The following is a 10,420-nucleotide window of genomic DNA, read 5'->3' as shown; positions in this document are numbered from 1 at the left end:
CTGTGGGGAGACTGAGGTGCCCTGTGCACAGCTGCCACAGGAGCTGGAGGCAGAGCAGCCTGGGCTGCCGAGTGGGTTTTGTTGGAGTTTTTCCTCCTACCCTGGATGTGACCTTGACCTTGGGCACATCACGCAGAGGCCTGGACGTGGGTCACAGTCATGGCCGGTGCATTCTGAGCCCTCGTCTGCTGTCCGGGCCTGACAGCTCCCGTGATGGACCCCAGAACGCACTCAGAGAGCCTGTTGTGCTCCTTGTTTCGCGGATCAGGAAACTGAGGCACAGAGAGGTTGACAACTTGCCCAGCAAGGGGCCAGGCTGGGGTTCAGGCTCAGTGGTTAGGCTGCAGGGCCTGGACTCTGTGCTGACCCTCGATGAGATGTTGGGGGCAGGGGAGGCCTCCCTGGGGGCCTGCTGCCCCTCTTGTCTCTGAGCTGCGCCCGCTGGTCCTCTCGCTGGGTGGACCCAGGCTACGTCCGGCACACACACTTCAAAGGGCCAGGCGTGGGGGCGCAGGAAGGCACTGGAGGTCCCGCTTCATTGCTCATGGGTGCCCTGCAGCCCTCGCAGGGCCGGAGCCGGAAGCCCCCAGCCCTGAGGGGCATCTATCCTTGTCCTCCTGGGTCAGCCAGACTCAGCGAGTGTCCCCCACGCTTCCTGTTCTCCCTCTCCAAGCCTGTCCCTGGGGGGCCCTGCTTCATCAGCCTGGGGCCGGGCTCAGCCAGTCCTCAGCCTTCTCGGGGTCCCCTACTGCACCTGCTCTTTGGAAGGTGTCCCCTGGTCCCAAGAGTGCCAGCCAGCTCAGGGCCACCCTGTCCCAGCTTGGCCCCCACACCTGCCTGACTCCCCCTGCCCACCTGCCTGACCCCAACCTTCCAGCATTTGTCAGAGGGCAGTGCCCCATCCAGGATCCAGGGTGGCTGGTGCCCCTGGTAAGCAGGACTCCCCTTTAGCTGACCTTGTCCGGAGCCAGGCCAGGGTGGGCTTTCTCAGCCTGAAGGCAGGAAGTCTGCCCCCCGCCCGCCAAGGACCAGGGATGCTGATCTGGGCAGGAGTTGCTCTGGGCACCCTGAAACCCCTCTTGGCCACGTGATGCCCATCCTTCTGCTTCGTCATCATTACAGATAGGGAAACTGAGGCAGGGCAGCTCGCTCTGGGTCACAGGGCTGGAGGGGTCCAGGACTGGTGCCCAGGAAGCCTGACTCCGTCTTTACCTCGGCATGCTCCTTGTGTATCCCTGGTCTGGGGTAAAATGCGTTGTTGGTGGTGGGGGTCCAGGGCAGGATGGGGAAGCGGTGGACCCTGGTGTCCCACAGCCTGGGTTCAAACCCTGGCTGTGAGCTCCCAACTGCAGAGCTGAGCGGGACAGGGCCTCACTGAGGCCGGCCTTCTGGGCTGTGGGTCCCACCCGCTGGGCACCATGGGGCCTGAATGCATCAAGTGTAGGATGCTCTGCACGAGGCCTGGCCAGGGTGGGGCTGGTTGTTACCATGGTGGGAGGGGACACAGGCCACAGGAGAAGATAGGACAGCTGGGGCTCCCTGGCGCCTGCTCGACCCCCATCTCTGTCTCCCAGGCGGCCCCTCTCACCAGGCCTCAGTGCCTTTGCCCACTGGTCCCTCTGCAGGGAACGTCCTCTCCCATCCAAGCTTCGCCTCCTCCGTGGAGACCTCCCCAGGGAGAGGAAGCCCCTCATCCATCTCCCCCACCTGGAGGTAGGACCCCCACCTGGCTCTGTGCAGCCCAGCCGGCTGTCCTGGGCCCTCAGAGCGTTTGCTTACAAAATGGATCAGAAAGAGCCCGAAAACCGCTGTGTGCCCATGAGGAGGTGCCCACGGGGTGTATGCAGGATGCTCCGAGCCAGTGGGGGCCTGGGCTTGGCATACCCACCCCGTCAGCCCCTACGGGAGTGGCGATGTGGTCCTGTGCTGCCCTGGTGGCCATGGGGGCCTCCTCCTGCTCTCAGGCCCCAAGACGGGCCCCGCTGCAGTGTCCACCTTTGTCCCCAGGCCGGGAAGTTGGCGGCACCAGCTGCTCGAGTCCAGGCCAACCCCACTCCTGTGGCTGTGGGTGTCTCGGGGCCTGGACGGCCCTTCTGCAGAACCGAGCTCCTCTGAGTGGTCGGGCGGCCAAGTTTGCGTGACGACATTCTCAGGTGATTGCACAACGCCTGGCTCTCCCTCCCGATATAAGCCCGGGAGCCGCGGAGCAGAGAGCGCAGACCCACGATGGAGGCCGGGCTGCTGAGCGCTGTGCTGGGCGTCGTCATGGTGCAGACGGCCGGGCAGATCCTGGACCTGCAGAAGGTGGCTCTTCCTCCTTGGCTTGGGGAGGCTGGGCAGGGAGGGGCCTGAGTGTCCAGCTACTCCAGTCCCCCAGCCCTCCAACCCCAGCTGATGCCAGAGCAGCCACCTCGGGGGCCCCAGGACCCCCCAGGTCGGCCCCCACAGGGTTCGGCCTCGCCTGGTCTCTCCTCTCCTGGAGAGTGAGTGTGAGGGCGAGCACCCAGGGATGCGCAGGAGTAGAGCCCTCCCCGAGGGTCCCCTGTGGGCAGGCCCGCGTCCTCATCTAGGCCTGCTTGTCCTCCAGGATCTCCAGGGTCCATGGCCTGGCGTGGCCGCCTCCTGTGGCTGGGTGGGCGGGTCCCTCCGCACACTGTGGGCACCAGAGAGCCTTTCCTGGTGAAGAGTCAGGCTGGGCCTTCGGTTCCCATCCAGATGCTGCTTTGTCTGAGTTGCGTCTTCGCAGGGTCTCTGTTGGCTGCTGGGCCAAGAGCACATCAGTGGACTCAGAGATGACAGACACTGGGGACATGGATTCTTTTCTCTTGCAAAAATGATGGGTCTCCAAAAGTTTCAGATGGAAGTCCTGGGCTGTGGGTGGATTTCTGAAGGCAGGAGCCCGCTGCCCTGGCGTGGTCCAGCAGGGCTGCGCCGCTGCCAGGGGGGACAGGGCTGCTGGCCGCTGATGCCCCCACCTTCCACATTCACCTGGTCCTCTCCAGCCCTGCTCTCTTGGGTTCCAACCACCACTGCTCCCTGGAGTCTTGTCCCCAAGGACAGGGAGCAGCAGATACCAGTCCTCCGGGAGACCGGCCGTGCTGTGGCTGCAGACACCCCTGGATGGGGTGGGGCTCGTCCTGTCAGGCATCACTGTTCGATGCCCTGAAGGGATCCCTCAGAAGGACAGTGATTTGCTGCTTTGCTATCAAACCATGCCGCCGTCCGCTGACCTTTCAGAACATGCCAGCTCCCTGCCCTGGGGGTCCTGGGGGTCTACCTCCTGGAGCCCAGGGACAGGGTCTCCATCTGGCTGCCCGAGACGGGCTTGGCTCTGGCTCCTCTCTCTAGATTGCAGGATTCTGGCGGGAAGTTGGTGTGGCTTCCGACCAGAACCTGGCACTGAAGACCCCGAAGAAGCTGGAGGCCTTGTTCCTGAACTTGAACGGGGAAGAGCTGACCGTGAAGGCTGCGTATAACAAGTAAGGGCCCTGGGGAGTCCTGAGACCTCGCATGGGGACAGGCACGTGTGGCCAGGTGCTGGGGGCACCTGTATCGACCACAGCTGTGGGATCTGGATGGTGCCGTCACTGTGGTGACCCAGCCCTCCCAGGACCTTGACCCCCAGGCCCTAGAGCTGTCGGATGCAGGTCTTCTCCCAAATATAAGCATAGTTTTGACGAAGCTCATCAATTTATAAGTAAGGAAAATGGGCTTAGGGGCAGGTGGCTCTCTGGAGGTCACAGGGCCCATGGGGGGAGAGACTGGCACAGCCCCCGCCCTGCACCCCTGCCCTTGTCGCCTGCCTCGGGCTCTCCTGGGGATGGACACACTGCTGGAGCCCTTCCTGAAGACACACTTCCCGCCCCTCACCCGTGGGACTGTGCCTGGCATTCTCCTAATGACTGCTTTGCTGCCTTTCAGCTCAGGAAATTGTGAGACAGAAAAAATAGTGGGCTTAGAAATCGATGTTTCAGGGAAATTCATTTTTCCTGGTAAGAACCGTTGCCCCGTTGCTGCAGTTACGCCCCCACCCTGCACATCTGGCCCTGCTCTTCCCTGCGCTCCCCTGCATGCCCCAGACTCCCCCGTCTTCTCACCAACAGGCTAGGGCAGCCTTCAAGGGCCGCTCTGCCCCCCGCCTCGGCATTAGTGGAGGGGCCAGGCCCTGGGAAGGGAGAGGATGGAGGCAGACCCTGCAGACCCCGCCTCCGAGGTCCACCAACCCTGCGGGGTGCTGGTCTGCACATGGTCGTTGCCCACCTGCTCGATGCCCAGGCCACAGGGAGATCCACGTGGTAGACACGGACTACGAGCAGTACGCGATCCTGAGGGTGTCCCTCGTCTGGCGGGACAAGGACTTCCACGTGCTCAAGTACTTCAGTAAGCTCGTCCTGGGTGGTGGGACTGTGTCTTGCCATGGCCCTCGGGGGACCACCCGGCCCAGCCCCTGACCACCCCCCGACCCCCCAGCTCGGAGCCTCGAGGATGAGTATGAACCAGGCTTCTGGAGGTTCCGGGAGATGACAGCGGACATAGGGCTTTACCTGGTGGCCCGGCATGGTGAGCTGTAGGCCTTCGGGGTGGGCGCTGGGCGGGGTGGGCGGGTGGGCTCCGGGCGCCCGCCTGCGGCAACTCACACTGCCCCTGTCCCACAGGGAGGTGTGCCAAACTCCTGAAGGAGGTGAGCCTTCTCCCCGGTCTGCACTGAGCCCCCCGGCTGAGCCCCTGGTCCGATGGAGCCCAGCTCACTTTGGACCCTGGGCCTCCAGGCTGGTGACACCAGGCTGTGGGGTGGGGACCCTGGAGGCTGGGCCCTGGTCCCACCTTTCCATCCAGGAGGGCGTGTGGGGCTGGCTCATGTCCCCCTCAGGTAGGGCACAGGCCCTGTGGGCACTGTCTCGGGTTCCCCACGTCCCATCCTGTTAACCTGTCACCTGTATGACCCACTGTGTCACAACACAGTCCTGAGAGGTTGGGACTCTTACCCTGCTTTGCAAGTAGAGAGACTGAGGCCCAGGCAGCCATGTGCTTTGCTCAAAGTCACACAGCTAGGACCCCACTCCCCACTGTGGCCTAACGCTGCCCTGCAGGCGCTTCGGAGGTGGCCGGCGCCCTGAGCCCTGCCTTCCTTGTTGCAGGAGCTGATCTAGAGGAGCCCCTGCCCCGGGCCCAGATGCTGGAGCCCCCGCACCCGCCTGTCCCATCCGCCCTGCCCGGGGCCACCTGCACCCGCTCCAGTAAACCCACTGCTGGACCTGCTGCCCGAGCGTCTTTCCTGGGAGGCCAGGGGTGACAGGTGGGGGTGGTGGGGTCAACACAGTGAGACGAGGAACGTCAGCGCTGAATCCACGTCCCGGATACTGCCCCACAGACCCCTCCCCGGTCCACAGCCGGAGGGGCCCCTCCATCATCCGGGGCATCCCTGTGCTCTCTCCGGCGGCCCCATAAACCCCTCTGCCAAACTCGCAGCCTTGTGTGTCTTTCCCGGCAGGCGGGGCCGAGAAGTGACAGGTTGGGGTGGGAGGGCTGTTTTCTGCGACTGCCCTAAAAATGACAGCAAAACCGACTCTGTTGGTCTGCGTTTACTGTGACCATCGCTGGCAAATGTGGACCGTGTCAGATCCCACTCCTGGCTGGACCTCTGCCCGAGGAGGGCTGAGTCGGGAGGTCACTGCAGGCCAGGCTGACACCCTCTCTGTTCCCTGATCCCTTCCCTGTGGGGTCTGGGGACCATGTGGCTCAGACGCAGGACAACAGCCCCCTGTCATCTCCCTCCCTCCTGCCCCGAGTGTCTCACCCAGCTCTGCTCTGCTCAGAGCCCGCAGGCCAGGCTGCCCCTGGTGGCGGGCCCCAGGGTCATCCTCACAGCTACAGTCTCTGTCCTGCTCCCCAAGAGCCTGTGGCCAGCCAGGTCCCCTTGAGGAAAGCTCCTGGTTTCGATCTCTCAGAGAGGTGACCACACCCCACTCCTGCCTACATTCTCCTATGACTCCCTATGGCCCCAAACCGAGATCCCATGGGCATTGTGTCCAAGGCCCTCGGGTCGTGGCTGCCCTTCCAGCCCCATGCTGGCTCCCTCCTCCCGCCCTGCACAGTCAGCCCAGCCTTACTCAGTGTCTGGGTCCTCGTCATGCACTCTCTCACCCCACGACCTGCACTAGACTGTCTGATCGCCCCATTTTCTTTCCTCAGCTGGGGTTGGGACTGCGGGCGGGAAGGCTGGTCTGGGTCAGGGCAGAGGGCGTGGGGCGGGTTTCAGCCTCGAGGTTCTGAGCACAGTGCCTCCCCCCCCCCCCCGCCCCCATCTGCAGGGCAGGACGGCCTGAGGTCTACGGAGAGCGGCTGCCTTGTGGTTGAGGTCAAACAATGCTGGGGGGCTGTGGGGGACAGCCCAGCCAGAGTGGAGAGACCCCGTTGACCCTTGGGCATCCAGCAGCCGCCAGAAAGGCCTGCTGGGAGTGAGGACTGCCCCTGAGGGTGGGGCCTGCCTGGGGCTGGCTTTAACAAACCTTGAAAAGTCCCGAAAGACCCACAGGAGAGACGTTCGGAAGCTGAATTCTGACAAATTAGAGGGGCGTGGGAGACAAGTGGGATTTTCCGCAGATTTGTGTGGCCAAAGCTTGCAGCTCGTGCAGAGTGAGCTGCCTGCAACTTGGCTTCCTGATGGAAAGCCGTCTCGGTCTGCACAGCTGCGCGGCAGAGCTGCACGGTGCTGAAGCCACAGGCTTCACTTTCTCCTGCTTTGGAGGTCGGAAGTCCGAGACCAGGGTGCTGACAGAGCTGGCTCCCGTGAGGACCCTCTTCTTGGCTTGCAGACAGGCGGCTTCCTGCTGTGCGCTCACGTGGCTTCTTCTCTGTGCACATGGGGATCTCTGTGTCTCTCCCTCTTCTGATAAAGGCACCAGTCCTACTGGGTTAGGGTCCCACCCTTGTGACCTCACTTAACCTTGTTACCTCCTCGAAGGCCGTACCTCCAAATACACATGGGGGGTTGGGGCTTCAACACGGGAATTCAGGGGGACACAATTCAACAAAAGTCAACAGCATTCGGAGGTGACATCAGGATGTGGGGCTTCTACAGTGTCAGAAACACACTGGTTACTATACCTGCAAAGAGACAGAAAAATATGACCTGTGGTTTAAAAAAAGGAGTTAATAAAAGTGATCCTGAAGATGCAGAGTGGGACTTAGGGGACGAAGGCCTGAAGGAGCCGTGATGCATATGTCACCAGCACAAAGGGAAGCGGGCGCTCAGGTTTCATCAAACACGACAGAATGGAATAATTAGCTAATGAACAAAGAATGAGGGAACAGGCAGGAACATCAGATAGGGAAATTCAGCAGAGAAATGGAAACTAGAAAAGAGAACCAAATGGAAATTCCAGAACTGAAAAGTACCGGCAGTGAAACAGCAGCTCCACTGGACGGATGTGATAGCAGATTAGAGCTGGACCAACCAACAGAAATGATCTGGTCCAGGAACAGAGCAGAGAATGACGTCAGTGCCTCAGAGGCCCACAGGGCTGGGTCGGTGTGCAAACTCATCCTGGAAAGAGGGGAGACCGAGAACCATGCAGAAAAAATAGTTGAAGAAATGGTGGCCCAAACGTCACCAAACATCATCGTAGAGACTCTAGAAGTTCAGGGAAACCCAAGCAAGATAAAGAGAAAAATCCCCAAACCACTCCTGGGGACATCATGTCCATGTACCGCAAACCGAGGGTTTGGAGAAAATTTTCACAGAGTCATAGAGAAAAGACTCGTGTCAATGGGGACATTTCGGTGGTGACTTCTCATGACGAGTGATGGAGGTGCATCTCTAAAAAGCCCTCGGAGTTCTAGGAGTGAAGATGTTTATAGGTAAACCAGAGTGGAGAGAGTTGGTCCCTTGCACGTGCAGGACAGTAAATAAATGCTAACATGTTCTTCAGGCCGAGGGAAGTTACAGCTGATGCCACTCAGGTGTGCAGGAAACAGAGAACGTGCGGGGAACGGGGAGCGCTCAGGACGCTGGCTGGTGAGCATCCTCCTAGGAGGTTCCCCGTTCCCTCCATTTACTTATTCATCTGTCTCAGTGTGGACTCGGGAATTCTTATTTCCTCCCATGAGTTAGAATCTGTTACGGCTGCTTATCTCAATGCTCAAATCCACCGCATTTGTCTGGTGGAAGCTCCTTCAAGATGGCTGCTGAGTCTTTTTGACACATTTGTCTGATTCCTTGGACATGTTTTTACTTTCTGGCACAAGAAACATTCCAAGTTCCTCTCATGTTTTCTGTGACTCAGCCTTAAAATAATTTCTCCAAGAAACCCCAGTTCCTTTTTGCAGAGAATGGGGTTGAGAACCAAGATCCGAGCGCCAGGAGCGCTGTCAGCTTTGCGCTCACAAGGTGTAATCGCAGTTTAACTGTCTCCGCAACAGAGCTGCCCCTCCCACGCTCCCGGTTTAAAGCTCCCTTTCCACAAGGAGGACCCATTATCCTCGCGTGTTCACTCGTCTGATCCTTCCTGGAGAGAGGGCAAAGTCGTTTCAGCGCTGCACACCCAAACCACGTGGAAAACAAGCCCGCTAACCAGAACCCAGGATGTTCACCGTTCCTTTTGTCTTTAACCTGAGAATATATAGAAAAATCATCCGTCCAAAATTGCCTGGGGTCGATTTCTCCCCTTTTAGGTCATTTGTTTATAACACAGTTGTTTTCCATTTCAAGGACTTATTTTTGGGTGTGATACATTACCTTGATCCCAAAGTCAAAACCACACCCCACAGGGATCCTCTGAGGAGTCCAACTTCCTCCCACCTCTTCCCCCTTCACGGCTCACTGTGTGCAGGTGGCCACGCCAGGTCGACTCCGGTTCCTCCCTCCTGTGTTCCTTCCTGCAGAAGAAGCAGGCACCCGCGTGTTTTCTGTCTCCCTGTCTTACCTGAAAGCTCGCATCCGTCACAGGCACTTTGGCACTTCACTTTTTTTCTCTTTACAATGCAGCCTGCCTATCATCAACATCACTTCTTGGAGGTCCTCCTTGTCATTTTTTACAGCTGCACACGACCCTGTTGTGGGCACTCCATCTTCCACTCCAATAATCTTCCGGGTGTGAGCATTTAGGTGGTTTCCAATAGTCTCCTGTTACGAACGATGCTTCCGTGGATAACCATGCCAGTGCGATTTTGCGTTATTGCAGGTACTTCTTTAGGATAAATTCCTAGAAGTGGGATTTCTAGATCAAAAGATAAATGGACATGTCATTTTGTTAGAAATTGCCACATTTCCCTCAGTAAGGATCTTACCAATTTGCAGTGTGACCAGCAATGCATGAGCGTGCTCATCTCCCCACGGCCTGGCCACAGAGCATGTGCTGTGGCCAAGATCTCTCATTTTGGGCAGTATGATAGGTGATAAGTGGCATCCCAGTGTTGTTTTAATTTGCATTTCTCTAATTGTGAGTGAAATGAACATTGTATTAGTTCACGAGGGCTCCCATTACAAAGTACCACAGACTTAAACAACAGAAGTGTCTTCTCTCACCTCCTGGAGGCTGGAAGCCTGAGATCCAGGTGTCACAGGGCTGGTTCCCCCTGAGGCCTCTCCCCTGGGCTTGTAGACGCCGTCTTCTCTCTGTGTCCTCACATCTTTCCTCTGTGTGTGTCTGTGTCCTCATCTCCTCTTCTCATAAGGTCACCAGTCCCATTGGATCAGAGCGCACCCTAACGACCTCATTTTAACTTAATCACCTTTATAAAGACCCTGTCTCCAAATAGGGTCACATTCCGAGGTCCTGGGGGTCAGGACTTTAGCATATAAATTTTGGGCGGACACAATTCAGTCCCTAACGAACATCTTTTCATATGACTAGGGGTCATTTTTACATGATCTTTTGTGAACTGTCTGGTCACAACATTTGTCCATTTCCCTGATGGGCTTTGGCTCTTTCTTTTTTAGTTTTTAAGAGTTCCTTATAGAGCATGGATATTAGCCCTTCTATGTGATATATGTTGGAAATAATTTCTCCAAATTTGTCATTTGTCTTTTAACTTTATTTTTGTTTTCTTCCCCCCATGAAAAAGTTTTAAAATATTGTCAAATTATTTATAAATCCTTTCTTTTGTTGCATGTGGATTTCGATCCACAGTTAGTGTGGCCTGTCGATTTGTAACGGCCCGATTTGGCTGGGCTGAACGACATTTCCCAGAACTCCCTTCCAAGCGGGTTTCCTTTGGGGTGGCCCCAGAGGGACTCTCCTGGGAGATCTGGAAGCACAGGGAGCACCCGCCACTTTGTAGCTCGCACACTCGGTCCTGAGCTCAGAGCAGCGGCTCCACTTTCCCCCGGGCCCTCCTTCCGCCTTCCTGACTCCTGGACCAGGTGTGTGTGTCTGGGTCTAGGGCCAGGCCTCTGGAGCAGACACAGTTGGAGGCTGTG

At 58.1% G+C, this 10,420-nt stretch overlaps 1 protein-coding gene across 1 annotated transcript; it reads left to right on the top strand.

Annotated features, from left to right (window-relative positions):
* The first annotated feature begins 2,181 nt into the window (after positions 1–2,181).
* Positions 2,182–5,462, top strand: LCN8 (lipocalin 8). The gene is made up of 7 exons (XM_023629557.2): positions 2,182–2,304; positions 3,349–3,479; positions 3,922–3,992; positions 4,276–4,380; positions 4,471–4,560; positions 4,656–4,681; positions 5,139–5,462. Exons 1-7 carry the CDS (start codon positions 2,227–2,229, stop codon positions 5,148–5,150), a joined length of 513 nt encoding a protein of 170 aa, XP_023485325.2. The 5' UTR covers positions 2,182–2,226; the 3' UTR covers positions 5,151–5,462.
* The last annotated feature ends 4,958 nt before the right edge of the window (positions 5,463–10,420 follow it).

Source organism: Equus caballus, chromosome 25 (assembly GCF_041296265.1).
Source record: "Equus caballus isolate H_3958 breed thoroughbred chromosome 25, TB-T2T, whole genome shotgun sequence".
In the NCBI taxonomy this organism is placed as follows: Eukaryota; Metazoa; Chordata; class Mammalia; order Perissodactyla; family Equidae; genus Equus; species Equus caballus.
Note: the sequence above shows the minus strand (reverse complement) of the source record. Positions and strands in the feature narration are given on the sequence as shown.

Excerpts from the sequence above, each read along its gene's own strand:
- LCN8 (XM_023629557.2), top strand. The coding sequence starts at position 2,227 with ATGGAGGCCGGGCTGCTGAGCGCTGTGCTGGGCGTCGTCATGGTGCAG. Across the intron at positions 2,305-3,348 it reads AGATCCTGGACCTGCAGAAG|ATTGCAGGATTCTGGCGGGA; the intron begins GTGGCTCTTCCT and ends TCCTCTCTCTAG. Across the intron at positions 3,480-3,921 it reads GTGAAGGCTGCGTATAACAA|CTCAGGAAATTGTGAGACAG; the intron begins GTAAGGGCCCTG and ends GCTGCCTTTCAG.